The 16,831-nt window shown below is 32.3% G+C and overlaps 1 protein-coding gene across 1 annotated transcript in view; it reads left to right on the plus strand.

Annotated features, from left to right (window-relative positions):
- Window positions 1-202: 202 nt before the first annotated feature.
- Window positions 203-16,831, plus strand: part of LOC132736535 (NBAS subunit of NRZ tethering complex-like) — a 54,355-nt gene continuing 37,726 nt past the window's right edge. Inside the window, exons 1-15 of the mRNA XM_060723678.1 lie at window positions 203-351; window positions 7,470-7,533; window positions 8,062-8,104; window positions 8,931-9,011; window positions 9,379-9,426; window positions 9,674-9,854; window positions 10,751-10,830; window positions 11,251-11,373; window positions 11,817-11,982; window positions 12,406-12,603; window positions 12,811-12,874; window positions 13,624-13,673; window positions 14,847-14,990; window positions 15,278-15,453; window positions 15,678-15,747. Coding sequence (XP_060579661.1) covers window positions 262-351; window positions 7,470-7,533; window positions 8,062-8,104; window positions 8,931-9,011; window positions 9,379-9,426; window positions 9,674-9,854; window positions 10,751-10,830; window positions 11,251-11,373; window positions 11,817-11,982; window positions 12,406-12,603; window positions 12,811-12,874; window positions 13,624-13,673; window positions 14,847-14,990; window positions 15,278-15,453; window positions 15,678-15,747 — 1,578 coding nt within the window. The 5' untranslated portion in view covers window positions 203-261. The remainder of the gene's footprint in view (window positions 352-7,469; window positions 7,534-8,061; window positions 8,105-8,930; window positions 9,012-9,378; window positions 9,427-9,673; window positions 9,855-10,750; window positions 10,831-11,250; window positions 11,374-11,816; window positions 11,983-12,405; window positions 12,604-12,810; window positions 12,875-13,623; window positions 13,674-14,846; window positions 14,991-15,277; window positions 15,454-15,677; window positions 15,748-16,831) is intronic.

The following is a 16,831-nucleotide window of genomic DNA, read 5'->3' on the forward strand; positions in this document are numbered from 1 at the left end:
TATCCCGTGCGCGAGAGGTAAATGAAAACACACGCATGTCACCGTATTGTGCCACCGTGGTTGGTCTATTCATATTTTTCACCATAATCATGGGAAGTAACCGTTGCGTTAAAGTTGTCAGAGTTGTCCTTATCCGAAGACTGACGGAAAGGGCCGAGTAGTTGCGATTGACCGGGAATTTCCGATAGGAGACACATTACGTGTCGCACCGGTCTCGACCGGCAATCTGTTGCTAAAAATAAATTTGTCGGGTTTCCCAAGATGGCGACGGCGGACGTGGAAAATGGTGAAGACAACATTTTATACGACCTGACAGTTCATGCCGAATGGAAGCAAGAGAACGAACCATTTGTGAGATTAAAATCTTACATTGTTTCAATAATTTTATGTTTTTGCACAATGACATACAATATTGTTCATATCTTTTTAATATTGAAAATTTGTCAGTCATTCGGATAAAATAATTCGGACGAGTGTCGAAAATTATGCTTTCCATTATGTTACAAGAAAAGCATTGATGCAAAGCATTCAAAGGGCGTCCAAGGAAGAAATGCAGCAAGTGAAGATGAACAAGTAGACATCTGATGACCAGCTATTCTTATATATACTGGTTGGGGAGATAACTTCGGCTGGTTGATAAACTCGGCTTTTTATAATTAAATCGAATTATTAGAATTTTTAATCTAATTAAGCTCACCATCTCATACTATCGCTGGAATTCGACAATATCTTGAAATGTTGTCAAGTTTGGTAAGGTATTTAAAAAATAACACACACTTTTACCTGTTTGTTTACAAAACATGCCTATAAAAAGTACGGGAATCCCATTGTTGTGCGCATGTGCAGCAAGTGCTCATTTTGAGGCTCGCACAGGGGTACTTTTATATTTTGACCGACTTCCGGTAAAGGTGACGACGTTTACGTATACATTTTGTAGATGAAATTCTTGCTAACTCAGAAAAAAGGCTGATTACAGAATTGTAATCTTTAAGTGAAATGGATTGAAAGACTGATGTTAAATGCCCCTTTTATATGTTAATGTGTAAGTTGAATACCACTAAATTAATTTCTTCTTCACTCTGTTAAGCTAAGCAAAAATAAATCTGAATCACCAATTCCTTTACTACATATTTCGTTATACGTTAATAAATGATAATGCATGTGTTTTTACGTAAAAATGATTAATATGTTACATAGTCCGTTGCATATAAATATCGTGTTATCATAGATATTCATTATATAAATACTAATGTAATGCTCAACAATTTTGGTAACAAATATTTTTTATTTTACATTAAAGGAATAAGAATGGATGGATTGATGTCTGTCTAATATAAATATTCATGAATCAAAAAGAGGGACCATGACAGTTTTTCTGTTGAAATCAACCGTTTAAGTTAGAAATTCGTGTTTTAAGACACTATTTTTTACTTGAGAATTAAGTTCACGGGTGCCGCCATTTTGGCGTTTTGTCACTCTCGCGAGACAGACGAGACCGAGAATGTGACGTGTTACACCCACTTCCGGTATAGGTGTACACGCTGGTACAACTAAATATATCTTGATGAAGAACTTATTAATCTTATTGCGTACATTATATATTATTTATGAAAACATCATATGGAACTGAATTATTTTAATTAATTAATTGAAGACGCCGAGACATTAATTATCATTTGTCCGATTTTCAAGCTTGCTGATGATCCCACCACATGATTTAAGCAATGACTGTTTAATTTTCAAAGATAAACCATCGTACTATAAGAAACTTCTTCAAATTGACGATATATCCTTTTATTTTGTACTTAATTTTCGATAGACAAGCTTTCCGAATAGTATACATCGCCGGTCAAATTATCTTTTTTCAGCGTAAATTATCAACTAAATCCAATATGCAGAGATCTGCTGAGGACGCGACGCTAAAAATGAGAATGGCGCAGGAAAATCGGCAGCCAGACTAATATCGTATGAAAAACAAAACTGTCCGTTAGGTTATTTAGGCATCCAGTCAAAACTGGAACCAACAGCAACAGTTTGCCAATTCCCCTGTAATTACGCATATTCTCCGGTTTATCCAGTTCTTTATAGCTTTTTTTCCACGTTATCTACTTACCCAATCCCTTTCCCACACAGATACGCATTTCTACTACCGTAAATTTAATCCAATAAAACAAAAAATCATAAATCTACTTAATATTTAAAATGATAATTGAAAAAAAAATGTGTTGCTATTTTATGAAATGCTGTTATTTACAGTATAATTTGAAAGGTGTGGAACTTAATTTCCCCTGAGGTCATTCAGTTCACTGATGAAGCGTAAAAAATAGATGTCATTTCTTCATTAGAATATTTGACAAGGGTGATTAACCAATCAGGGCAACATTGTGCATGATCAAAAGGTCTGTCGGCACATAGGCATACAAGGAGCAATAAAAATCGTCAGTACACAGTGTGACACGAACATATTGGTGCAAATTAGGTACAATTAAAATAGATAATGCACAGTATTAGACATAAGTAGTAAGAACCAGCAATTGTGTGAATAAATTAATGCAAATTAGATTTTTGAGGCAGCCAATAAAAATGTTTTGCCTGCAGTTTATATTAGGGCAACGATTACGATGTAAATAAATACCACGCAGCATCATACGTTGACAGACATGTTAACAATTTACCTTTCAAAAGAGTTGCTTATATTTTTGAAATGTGTACATCAATTATAACATATGTTCACGCCTTTTAATTTGAAAGCCAGAATCAAACTGCAAACATTTAATTACATGTACTATTAAGAACACGTTTTAGTAGGAATTTTATAATAATGACAATTATCACCGTTCAATAATTAACAGCCAATTATTCGTTGGTGCGTTTGTTTATTTAATTGCATTAATTGATTGTGAAACTTTGTTAAAAAGTAACATGTGTATTTATTAAATCTGTGAAATATTGTTTAATAACATTAAGATGAGACTTTAATGAACATAGTAACGGGCATCACTGGCCTGAAGTTGTGTGACCGGTAGACGTTGATTTTTTTTATTTGTTTCTTTATTTTTCATTATTTATTATTTTTGGATATTTTTACGTATTTTGAACCAAAAGAATCTCCTCTACACCTCCTGTCAAAATTAATTTGTCTGGTTAATACTTTATTACATAAATATTTCGCTACGATTCTACTAGATTTAGATGTGGGGAAATGACATCACGCGCACCTGTTTTTATAAGGCCAATACACAAACATGGCCGCGTCTACTGATTTGTAGAAATCAGTGATTAAGCGATTTAAATTTTGTTATCATTTGTTTAATATCATTATTTGGCGGCAGAAAATTTGCAGATTTATTATTTATAGTATTCTTTCTCTGAAATCAAGTTTTTTTTCTAACCTTGTCTTTCCCTTTAATGATTGAACAGCAAAGAAATAATAAAATGTCTAAACATGTTATTTTACGTTTTAACTTACTCATTTAAGAAGAAAAACAAAGAGCCGGAATTATCTACTCGCGCGCGTTAAAAATATCCCTTTTACGTACCTCTTCCAGGGCCTCTCAAAATTACCCATTATGTTTCTAAATATAACTTTTATGGTGATACCGGAATATCGAAGAGCTGAAGTTTATTATGGTGCAAGATTCATCAGAATACGTAAACAAATAAATGAAATATGCCCCCAAAACACTGATTTTCGGCCGAGTTTATCTCCCAAACCAGTACTTTACAGTGTTTAATTGGTTTTTACCAGAATTGTATATCATTTATGAATGGGCAGACAAAAGACATTGTTCATCATAAAGTTTGGTAGGCATGCTAGAGATTAGAATTTTGAATGTTTTTTCCACAGGAAATTGAAATTCTATCAATATTAACAATAATATCCAAAATATACAGGTCTATAATATCCAAAATATACCCCCTATATGGTAGAAGTTTATTTATATTATAAAGGGGGTATTTTGGATATTATCATTAATAATGGTTATTTGTAGGGCTGGATCAATATACCAGTCAATCGGTATTTATCGATTTTCCGTTTTTCAATACGGTACGGTTATTGGGTTTTAGCTATACCAATACAAAGGGAGACAACCTAATAAATGTGTAACTTATAAACATGATGGCTTTACATTAAAACTATCTCTTTAAAATGTCCGCACAAAAGTTACAAGTGTATAATTTTCCCTCAGCAATATTTGAAAGGCTGCAGTGACTAGTTCAGGTGGAACAACGAATATGTCAATTATATAAAATAGATCCGGCCATTCAATCTCCTATTTCTAACACTTTTGGTAAAAATACCTTCAGGTCGGCGGTAGTTTTTATTAGATTATACAGTTACTTGTAATGTAATCAAGCACATATTGTTAACACATAAATCCTACAAATATTGATTTTCTAAGATGTAGTTTGCTAACTAAATAAATGTGACAGCGTGAAGATGTAGCTAAACACCGTTTTCCAGTACGTTACGGATTACGACACTAAATGAAGTCCATATCATCATTACGTGATATTTCTATTTTTATTGTTATTTTACCGTTTAAGATAGAAAAAAAACTTGATTTGTTAGAAAATTTTCAATGTTCCATTACTATCTCAGCGTATGTATTTCAAATTTTACAAATTTTTTTATTTTATATTACAAATCTCATAAATTAGAACAGTTGATATGTAGACAGTTCTAGACTCCTGCCATAATAAAAAGGGATATTTTGATTTTTGTCTGCATTAACTTTTCCTAGTATTTACATATGATATATTTTTGCATTGAATTATTTCTACAAAGCTTTTTAAATTTTTTACAAAATAATTGTTTTATCTAAAAAAATAGCCATCATGTCAATTTCAAAATAGTATCTAAAATGTACTAATTAAGGTACCTATGCACCTGCTATATATTATATAACATCATTAACAAAGTCAAAATCTTCAGATATAAGAAAAATTCAATAATGGTTCACCAGGGCATCTATGAAATATAAATAGTACTTTTAATAAATACATCCTAACAATGAAGCATCATTGTACTGTATCTTCAATACGTATTGTGCATCGTTGGTCTGTATCGCAATACATGTCGTATAGGAAATTTCTGATCAATACCCAGCCCTAGTTATTTGATAGAATTTCAAGTTCATGTGGTATTTTCTTTGGAACCAGGGTCTTTCAAATTGAAAGACCCAGTTGGAACATACAAAATAGTAGTCAAAATGAACAAAGTCTGTTCATTGATTTATTGGGAGGTCAATCTACTATTTTACTGTACAAATATCTATTATGTCATTTTGTCTTATTTTCTGAGCACAGTTTAGTATTCAATTTAAAATAAGGGTGTCATTTACATGATATATTACAAGTTATAATTTGTACATAAGCTTTAAATGCTCTTTTAAAAAACTCTTGCCATATTTTCAGTTTGAAGTATTTCTTATTGTATGACATTTAAGTAGATCTTCATTATAATTATGATTTTGTGTTTTTATGCCCCCGCCATGTAATGGCCGGGGCATATAGTGTTACCCTGTTCCGTCCTTCCGTCCTTCCGTCATTCCGTCCTTCCGTCATTCCGTCCTTCCGTCATTCCGTCCTTCCGTCATTCCGTCATTCTGTCATTCCGTCATCATCAGTTTCCGTTCATTATCTTAGTAACGGTTGCACATATTCAACTCAAATTTGACATATGGATATGTCATGAAAAAATACAGGTCAAGTTCGAATTTGGTCATGGTTCGATGATTTTTGGCAGAGTTATGCCCCTTTTACTTTGAAAATAATATGAAATTTTCAGTTTCCCTTCATTATCTCCCCAACGGTACAACACATTCAATTCAAATTTGACATATGGATATGTCATGAGAAAATACAGGTCAAGTTCGAATTTGGTCATGGTTCAACGATTTTTGGCAGAGTTATGCCCCTTTTACTTTGAAAATAATATGAAATTTTCAGTTTCCGTTCATTATCTCCCCAACCGTACAACACATTCAACTCAAATTTGACATATGGATATGTCATGAGAAAATACAGGTCAAGTTCGAATTAGGTCATGATTCGATGATTTTTGGCAGAGTTATGCCCCTTTTACTTTGAAAATTATATGAAATTTTCAGTTTCCGTTCATTATCTCCCCAACGGTACAACACATTCAACTCAAATTTGACATATGGATATGTCATGAGAAAATACAGGCCAAGTTTGAATTTGGTCATGGTTCGATGAATTTTGGCAGAGTTATGCTCCTTTTACTTTGAAAATAATATGAAATTTTCAGTTTCTGTTTATTATCTCCCCAACGGTACAACACATTCAACTCAAATTTGACATATTGATATTTTTTTGGAATGCCAAGGTCAAGTTCGAATTTGGTCATGGTTCAATAATTTTTGGCAGAGTAATGCCCTTTTCACTTTGAAAAAAATATGAAATTTACAGTTTCTGTTCATTATCTACCCAACAGTGTTACATATTCAACTCAAATTTGACATATGGATATGTCAAAGGAATGGGCAGGTCAAGTTGGAATTTGGTCATGGTTCGATGATTTTTTGGCAGAGTTATGTCCCTTTCACTTTGAAAATAATATAGATACATCTTAGGAATAGACAGTTTAAGTTTGAATTTGGTCGTGGTTCAATGATTTTGGACAAACTTATCTTTCTTGAATATTGGATAAAATTTTGAACTTTCAGTTTCAGCACTGACATACTTTTGTGGAAATGTATGTAGCCATTATTTTGGCTACAAATATGAAATATGCTATTTTCAAAAGGATAAGACTGAATAATTTCAGTGCCTTGAACATTGTATGAAAATGGTTTGTGTTAACATTGAAAAGTTTTAAGGGCTTTGAACTTAAAATGAAAACAATAATTTGTGCAAACAAATTTGGAACTAAATATAATAACATCTGAAATTTTGGCTGCATGCGGGGGCATCCGTGGCATGATGACACATTTCTAGTTTGTTTTTTTTTTGCTCATCTGTTTCGCAGAGAAAGTTGAGCTACATGTATTATTAGCACTGTTTCATCGCTGTCAGCATTGTTGTTATTGTGCAAAAACTTTAATGTAGCCCCATATTCTAACATTTTAAAAGCTGCCAACATGAAACTATGAATACTTGCTTATCATGACCAGGTGCAGTTGTTCGTTGAATTGAAAACTTTTGTCAAAATTAATATTTATTTTATTGCCTGAGGTGCTCTTGTTTTTATTTGAAATTTATTTGAAATTTGTTAATTTTTCATTTAGAATAACACTAAATTTTAAAATGTATATCAGTAAGGAAATGGTTTGTATTCCTATTAAAGGTTTTTATGTGCACCACTAATTGTAGATTCTTTATAAACTAATGGATATCATAGATAGGTTTCACAGTACATTGTATTTATCATTTCTTTATTAAAATGACTTATTACAGATATTTCCTAAAATTATTTTAATAATAAGTTCGTGCTTTAATTTCAGAGACATGCAGTTGGAAAACAGACCCAGCATTCAGCGTTGGGGAAAATTACTTCATCTACTCAAAGTAAGAGTACTTCATTTAATATGAGCCGTGTCACGACAAAACCAACATAATGGGTTTGCGACCAGCATGGATGTAGACCTGCCTGCGCATCCGCACAGTCTGATCAAGATCCATGCTGTTCGCTATTAGTTTCTCTACTTGTTTTAGGGTTTGCAAGCGAACAGCATGGATCCTGATCAGACTGCGCGGATGCGCAGGCTGGTCTGGATCCATGCTGGTCGCAAACGCACTATGTTGGTTTTGGCGTGACACGGCTCATAATTATGTTAAGTGTAAAATAACACTTTTACTGATTTAGTCAGATTTAGACTTTGCTTGTAAAACCATGTCATTTGTGTGTGTCTTGTTTTGTTACTTAATTACACTTACTTGTATTATGAAGCACACAAGCATTGACATTTAATAAACATTGCTGAATTGTTCAAATTCCTAGAACTGTAATGACATTTAATATATGTCATTATAAAAAAGTAAGAAGGCATTCTGTTCATTATATACATAAATGTATTGAAATTATACCTGTTTTAGGGAGAGGATGGACTGTGTTACGGAGCATTGGTTTACCCATACAGTAAGTCTTTCCTTATCTTATCTTATTTCACACATAGTTTTAATTATTCCTTATCTATTTCAGAGCCTTGTTTGCCACAAAGCTTTGTTTAATCTTCTAACTGTGATCAACTAAGCGTATTCATATAGAAATCTTACCTGTCTCGTCACAAGTCACATTGAACTTTATGTGAAATAGATGTAGATGTTTATTGTTGTATCAAAAATACTTCATACCTTTCATTTTATGATTTACATTAAAAATAACATTGAAAAGTTTTGAAGGCTAGTTAGCATTGTGATGCCAGTCATGTTATTTTTTTACACAAGAAAATCTTTTTTTTCTGCATTTGTACTGTTGAATGTGTGTAAATTTTTAAAAGAAGGCTATTCCCTTACTGTTAAAGGAACTCCGCTGAGTTTGAATTTCTTAATACATTAGCCAAGGTACTTAAAACAGAAAGATAGGCCAAAATTAATACGATTAAGAAATATACTCAGAAATAAATTGAAAATTTTATTTTTATGCAATTATTAGTATAGCCCAATTTGAGTGAAAAGTGTCACAGTTGCAATGCAGCGTTGCAACACTACAATTTTGGTTATTTTCACAATTAAAAAAATATTGTGGAAAAATGGAGTGAGCAATTGATCTGAAATTATGCACACAAGTTATTTATCTAGACGTACATCAAATAGATCATTAATATTGAAAAATTATTTCTAGTCCCATCATGTCAAAAAACCTCAGTGGAGTCCCTTTAAATGTGACTGTACTTATATGAATCAACCATTTAACTGTTTGGACATTAAAGCTACAATGTAATATGTCATCGTTTTAATTTCAGGACAGCTAGCCCATGTGATCTTCCTGCAGGTCTTGTTAAGCTTGTTAATTGTACAATCAATTGGCAGATAGCTGTTGCTAGGTAACACAAAATATATCAAAAATCATTCTTGAAAGATATCAATATGACTAATCTTGAAAATAATATAAATGTATTGCATGTTTTAGAACAAAAAGTAACCTGTAATTTATGTTTAAGTTTTTAGTTTTTATTCCTTGAATTTCAAGGTGATACATGTATTTGATCTAATTTAATTATATCAAGGCGTGAAGCTTGCTTATAGAAAACCATCAAATCTCTTTGATTGTGGTAGCATAAGTATATTACTCCTCTTATAACTTACAAGATGATTTATGTAAAGATATTGCACCAAGGAATAAAACATAACATGATTTATGTATTATTTTAGATTAGCTATGCTTGACTCATTTTCTTCTGTTTATTTTAGAGATGGAAGTGTTGTTGCTATTATGCAAGATCAAGGTGTAGAAATAAGGTATACTGTTTATACTCTTTGAAATATTGATTTCCCCCAATGATATATGTATATGTACTCATTTAAATTGCAATGTTTTTTTAGACAGTCTTGTCATCATTTTTTGAGATTTTCACTTATTTTACCATAAGAACATAAGAAAAGAATTCATAATAAATGAAATATATGAGTTAATATTTTAAGATTTTTTGTCAGATAATATAGAGATATACAGTCAATTTATAGTTTTTAACCTACTGTCATACAGGTCAAAACGAGATGATTATGCAACTGTGCATGGGCGAATTACGCTGGAGAAAGATGGCCACCCTCAGTGGCGCCACCTGGTGTGGAGTCCAGACAATTCAATGCTAGCTTGTTCCTATAGCAACGGAACTGTACAAGCGTTTGATATTGTAGGGACACAACTTTTCTCTATACCTGGAAAGGTAAGGTAGCAAAGATCAAGGTGTTGTTATAGTAATGTTTCAGATGACTTCATACCTGTGTCAGATTACCTTGATACAATCTGTGGAAAACGGGCAGTGAAATTTTTGTGTTACTTATTGACTTACAGCATGTTTTCTAAGTATATAAGTTACAAACCTATTGTCTAATAATTATTGTTGATACTTTAAAAGCACTGTAAGACTATAGTGTAACATACATGCCATAACGTCCCGGATGCCCGGGACAGTCCCGGAAATAAGGTATCTGTACCTTTAAATACCGGTAATACAGTATAGGTTGTATGCCACTATGTAAATTTTTAAAAAAAATATGTTTGCTGATCAATGCCCCTCCTCCAAATGAAAAGTGTCCCGGAAATGAGTGTAAAAATTATGGCATGTATGAGTGTAATATGATGAAATACTATGATAAAATTAAATGTTAAGATACTTACCAATATAGTCTAATATATTATGGATTAAGATAATAAAATAGAATGTTCAAGTATTTACCCATTTATTGAAGAAGAGGAATTTTACCTAAAATAATGTGATTATTATTTTTCTGCATTATAACTGTGTAATCTTATACGTATTCTGATTACAACTTATAGTTAATAGATAAAGTTGGTAATGTTAAATGTATTTTTTATATGAGCCGTGCCATGACAAAATCAACATAATGCATTTGCGACCAGCATGGATCCAGACCAGTCTGCGCATCGGCTGTTTGCTTACAACCCCTATTACAAGTAGAGAAATTGATAGCAAACAGCATGGATCCTGATCAGACTGCGCGGATGCACAGGCTGGTCTGGATCCATGCTGGTCGCAAACGCATTATGTTGGTTTTGTCATGACGTGGCTCAATTATGAATGTTGATGTAATGTTACAGGAGGTGGCACCAGGAGTTACAGACCTGAGTGAGGCTGTATCAGCCCTTATATTTACAGATAAAGTTCCAGATGACGAGTGGTATATATTGTCTTACTATTAGTTATATTGACATTTGAAAGGTTAAATATAGCTTAGTATTATGGTTGCAAAATTATATAACCTAAGCCTCAATATCAGGTTATATTACCTGAGCCATCTGATGAGGGTAATGTCTGAGCATCATATTTCATGAGCCTCTTAATTATAGCCACTTAATGAGCATTAAATTACCTGACCCACTTAGCGATTATTACTATCAGTTATGAAGAGTTTTGAATGTTTTTTTTTGAGACTGAAAAATAGACAAGTCCATTGAAGATATTTAACAGGTTGAGGGTTTATTAAGAGTGGAATATTTCATATAAGTGTGTTATTAGTGTGTAATAATGTAATGTATATTTAAAAAGCATGTAATAATGTACTAAAATCAAGTGCATTAAAGTTATGAATTATTTACAGGTCATCAGAATTATTGGTGATAAAGTATCATGGTAAACTGAGTAGTTATAAAGTACACAGAGACAAGGGATCTCAACTACAGCATATGTTTCTCTTTAACAACTGTTATCCTCTTGGTATCAGGTATATATTACATATACATTTATTAAAAATCATAAAGATACTTGCCTCATTAAACAGTTAATTTTTAGGTGGTTTGATGAGAAGAAAAGATGAAGCCATTATGATTGCTGCATCATTGAGAAGTGAACTGTATAAGAGCCCTCTTATATTGAAGTTTTTTCTTTAGATGTTGTCTTTAAAAGAGGAACATTAACTCTGCTCTTTTGATGCACAAAGTAGTAAGAACTTCTTTCAATGCAATACACAAAAATTGTTTTCAACTTTTCTGTATGAAGATGGATTAACAGGTTTATCATTAGTGTAATATGTTGAAATTTTTTCTCACACATTCAGCTTTAAAGCAGTTACCAAATATTTATAGTGGCTATTTAATCAAGCTCCTAATAGCAATAAATGCAAATTAAAATCACAAAACACTTCTTAGAAATGATGTTATATTACAGTTGTGCAGAATACCATGAAGAGGCTGGCCTACTATATGTTGGTGGGTGTGGTCAAGAAGAAGAGGGCATGTCTACAGCTTCAAAGGAGGGTTTAACAGCATGGCGTATACTGTCTGATTACCCTCACTTCAAACTTGTAACAGATTATGCTGAAGATTTGGGCAGGGTTTGTTTTTCTTGTTTGATTTACAACTTTGTGGTGTCATGTTTGCTAAGAAGTGATGATTACAATGATGTTTCATAAGAAACAACAGTTTGTAGCAATTGAAATAACATGTTTTTAATAGGAAATTAATATTTAAATAAGTTAACATTAATAAAAGTAAAATTGGTGTGCATGCATTCCTTTCTACAAATCAATATCATGTCAAATAAAACATATCTATTCTTACATGAATATCTTTTGGTTGTATCTATTAGGCTTTGTCATGCAAAATCTAGAATATTGTGTACTTGCTTTCAGATCAGAAAAAGTAAAAAAGAAATAAAAAAGAAATGTGAACATTTCCACTCTTAAAATAGCTAAAACTAAATTTAGACTTTGAGAATTCCCTAAAATTCATATATTTTTATGTTAATGTTTATTCAGGCACAAAACCAGAAATCTTTTAGAGACAGGTTAAGAAGAAGTTGGTCACAGATGAAAGGTGATAATGAGGAAGGTATTCTAAGATTGAGTCTGTCACCTTGTAACAAGTATATGGCATCTGTACATTTCTCCGGTAAAGTGTGTGTGTGGGCAGCACCAAGTCTGAAACTTATTACACAGTGGAAACATGACCAACAGGTTTGTTGTTGTTGTTTTAGATGTTTTAAGTTATGTGTTTTAATTGTCAGATGTTTATAACATTTTATTACATATTTGTGTATATTTTGCCATACATACTATGTTTATATATATAATGGACTTTTACAACCCTACAGAAAGGAAAATCTGTGATGCGTACAATTTGTTGGATGGCATTACTTAAACTACATTACTATTTTTTTTTAGCCATACAGTGAAGAAATAAGCCCAGAATTTACAGAAAACCCTCAAATCAGGAAACAAGTCAAAGGTGAATAAATCAGTTATATATCTTTGTGTCTGAAATAATTATGATATGCTTTCTCTCAAGACTTCAAGTAAATCAGTTATCTCTTAATTGTTTCAGTTTCAGACGTAGTTTAATACACATTTGTCCTGTTATGATTTGGTTGAGAAATAATGTGTTTCTGGCATTTTGCTTTGTAATTCTAGATAAAAAGTATTTGTGTTTGGAAAGACTTTTCCGATACAGATTGCAGGGTTGATCTTGTAACTGTCATGTATAAAATATTAGGTATTTGGTAATTAATGGTTTCTTTGCCATCATGGAAAAATTGCATGAATGAAGTGTGTTGGACTGTTTCTGTCATATACTTGACTGTCATGAAGGAGGCAGACTGTTATACAACATATGATACAGAACTTATTTTGGATATAAAAAGATATTGCAGTTTGTAAAAAATTGTATGTAGATGATGAGTAACAATATAGTGTTTTATTATTAATAATAATATTTATTATAACCTGATTGTAATGTAATGTTAATGTAACCACTCTTTGTCTTGGCTAACCAGTACTGGTGGCATATATAAAAATATGTTTGTGTCCTACATTGTGCTTGACCTTGTGATCTTTGTTTACAGAGGAAAACCCAGTAGTCACAATATCACTCTTCCACTTTTGAAAGGTACATGATAAAACAAAAAACTTGACATAACACAGTGACAATTCATAATCTGTATGTATTCTATATTAATCTGATTATATGTAAAATTTCAGACCTTGTAAATACAAGAAATCTTTTGGATATAAACTGGTGGTCAGAACAGGTTAGATTTTTTATATTATTGGGTGTGACATATCCCTGTAGAATCAATCTATGACCAATACAAAAGCTAATTTGGTCCACAAATAATTAGTAAAATTCAGTTACACACAGTTAAAGTTCATGGTCGAGGTGGTTGTAGTTTGGTTGGAAAGACATATGTCAGGGCATCATAATTTTATTTGAAATGTAAATAATTCAGTGTATGATAGGAATTTTGTTTGTTTTATAAGTGGTTTGAATAAGTTTAAAAGTTGTTCCATTAAAATAAGATCTTCGTTGGTCACAGATAAAGAATGTAGTACAGTGGTCAGGGATTTTGTTTGGCTTATTTTATAGCCGATATTCGGTCATATTCCCAATTAAAAATATTATTTTCCCAATCCACAGGAAAAAATTCCCAATTTAAGTTACAATATAAAAATATTGAATAACAAATTCTAAAATATTTGAAAATAACAGCTTTTTTCAGTGTAATAGTGTTTAAATGTTTGAAGATGCCATTCTAGACGCTGATTCTTTGCATTCATTTAAACACTGCAGAATTTAAGTAAACCATTTCTTCCCAATTTTTAACAAAACATCACTAAAATTCCATATTCTATGGATAAAGGTCATGTTCCCAAAATCCTGGAAAAAAACCTGGTGGTTGTTGTTTGGTTGTACCAAAGCATGAAAAAAATGCCTTGATTTTATCTTGGGGTTGTTATATTTTTATTGACATCAGTTGATTACAATACATTAGTGTTGAAGGCTGAATAATTGTTTGGTTTTGAGATTCTTTCATGTGAAGGAACAATCTAGCTAGCTTACAAATTGATGTTTCTACACAAATGCTTGCTTCCATATGAAATAATGCCCAAAGGGGTTTTTGCATTCTTCTTACACCATCAAAGCTAGAAATTATGATCTGTGCATATGTGACTGTTGCTCAGTAACATTCTATCATATTAGGTCAAACAAAAGGATTATATATTTTACCTAATAAGCCCTTTCTTTTTGTCTCGAGTCCTGAGTACTCCTGACCCTAAAATGTCTTTTGCATTAAAGTTAAATTCCAATAAAACTTCAGAATTTAAAATCTTTTTATCTACCTACTCCATTTTTTATCAGAACCTTGTTATCATTTATTTGATCCATGTGACATTATTTGACATAAATTATTGTTATATTACAGGCTGTAATATTAGGTAGAGGAACAGGTGCTGTCACAGTATCTTCAACCAAAACACTGAAAAACTTGTTGGGGAACCAACCTGAATGGTTTGAACCTGCTCCACGACTCTCAGAAGTACATGATGGAGGCTTCCTGGGCCTAGAGGTTAAATTTCCTGTCATATTATTTTATTTCTTATTTTATCCTGTCAGGTGTCACATATAACTAGAATGTTTCATGTTTATGTTTTTTAATTAGAAAAATTGGAAGTTTTATCAAGAACTGTAACAAAATATTACAGGAAATCAAAGACTCATCTTGTAATGTAAGACAGGAAAAAATTTCTTGATTATACTTGTCTTTTCTACATGAACTATGTTATAATGAAACTTATTAATTAGCTGACATTTCCCTGTACTTGTAATATATCTAAAGTTTCTCATTTTGTGTAGGTTGAATGTCGTTTTCCATCAAAGCGCCGCCTGGTGTCAGACTCTCCAGGTGATGAAGAAGATGAAACTGATGAAGAGGAGGCGGGGCTTGTATCAAAGTCATTGGGTGTGGCCAAGCAGTGTATACACTATATGACTGACATGGATAGGTTTAAACCTCCAAAGAAAAAACCCAGGTATTAAAATGTCAAATGAATGTACATGTACACTATATTTTTATTTACATGTATAAATATTATGTTTGTTATTGGATTTTAATTAGTAAGGAGTTTTACACTTGCAAATCTTTAGGTTCATTTTTAATTTTAATTCATGAAAAACAAAAGTTCTTACAGTGCACATGCATGAATGAAAGTTAAAGATTTTAATGGTCACTTATGGCTGTCCTTTTCTATTACAGAATGGTCAATAGGACATACAGACTGGTATGTCTGAAATCTACAACTCCTGAGGAATTGTTTGCCCGCAAAGTATGACAATTAAATTTATCTTGAAGTTTTTATGCCTCCACAGAGTGGGAGCATATAGCTTGCACTTGTCCGTCCGTCCGTCTGTCCCGAAATCTTGTGAACGCAACTCCTCTTAAACCGGATGGCAGATTTTGCTTAAACTTCCAGGGATGAACAACCTTAATGTGTAGATGGTAGTAAAGGAAGGAATTTTTGCTGCGACCAAATTTAACAGAATTATGGCCCTTTGTTGATTTTTTCACTATATACTATGTAGAAATTTTGTGAACGCAACTCCTCTTAAACCGGATGGCAGATTTTGCTTAAACTTCCAGGGATGAACAACCTTAATGTGTAGATGGTAGTAAAGGGAGGAATTTTTTCTGCGACCAAATTTTACAGAATTATGGCCCTTTGTTGATTTTTTCACTATATACTGTGTAGAAATTTTGTGAACGCAACTCCTCTTAAACCGGATGGCAGATTTTGCTTAAACTTCCAGGGATGAACAACCTTAATGTGTAGATGGTAGTAAAGGAAGGAATTTTTGCTGCGACCAAATTTAACAGAATTATGGCCCTTTGTTGATTTTTAGTTTTCAACTTGTGGCACATGTAGTCCAAAAAATATTTGACCTAGAGTCATAAGATTGACAGAACAGTGGCGTGTGGGGGCATCCGTGTCCTATGAAGACATTTCTAGTTTATATTTTTCTTTAGAGATAATAGACTGAACTTTAATCATATAAAATACCCCCAAAACAATAAAAAATATAAGTGTATTTCATTTATAAATTTACAAATCATCGGGAAATACCTTGGCTACTAAGCTGTTGTATGCTACTTAGCGGACAGGATAATATGACATCCAGCATACTCATAGCCTCGTAAAATCAATAATATGTTACCCGCAAACTGGGCTAGGATTTGGACAACAATATGTTTTTATTTATTTTATTTATATTTGGTATAGCATGACAGCTTTCTTTATAACTGTTAAGGTTATCAGAGTATGTGAAGCTCAAAAAAACATATTCAATGCAAGGGCCATATGAGTAAACATTGTGTTTATAAGAACAAAATATTTTGCATTGTATGTCCAGTGA

This window comes from Ruditapes philippinarum, unplaced genomic scaffold (assembly GCF_026571515.1).
Source record: "Ruditapes philippinarum isolate M1 unplaced genomic scaffold, ASM2657151v2 ctg625_1_1_1_1, whole genome shotgun sequence".
Lineage (NCBI taxonomy): Eukaryota > Metazoa > Mollusca > Bivalvia > Venerida > Veneridae > Ruditapes > Ruditapes philippinarum.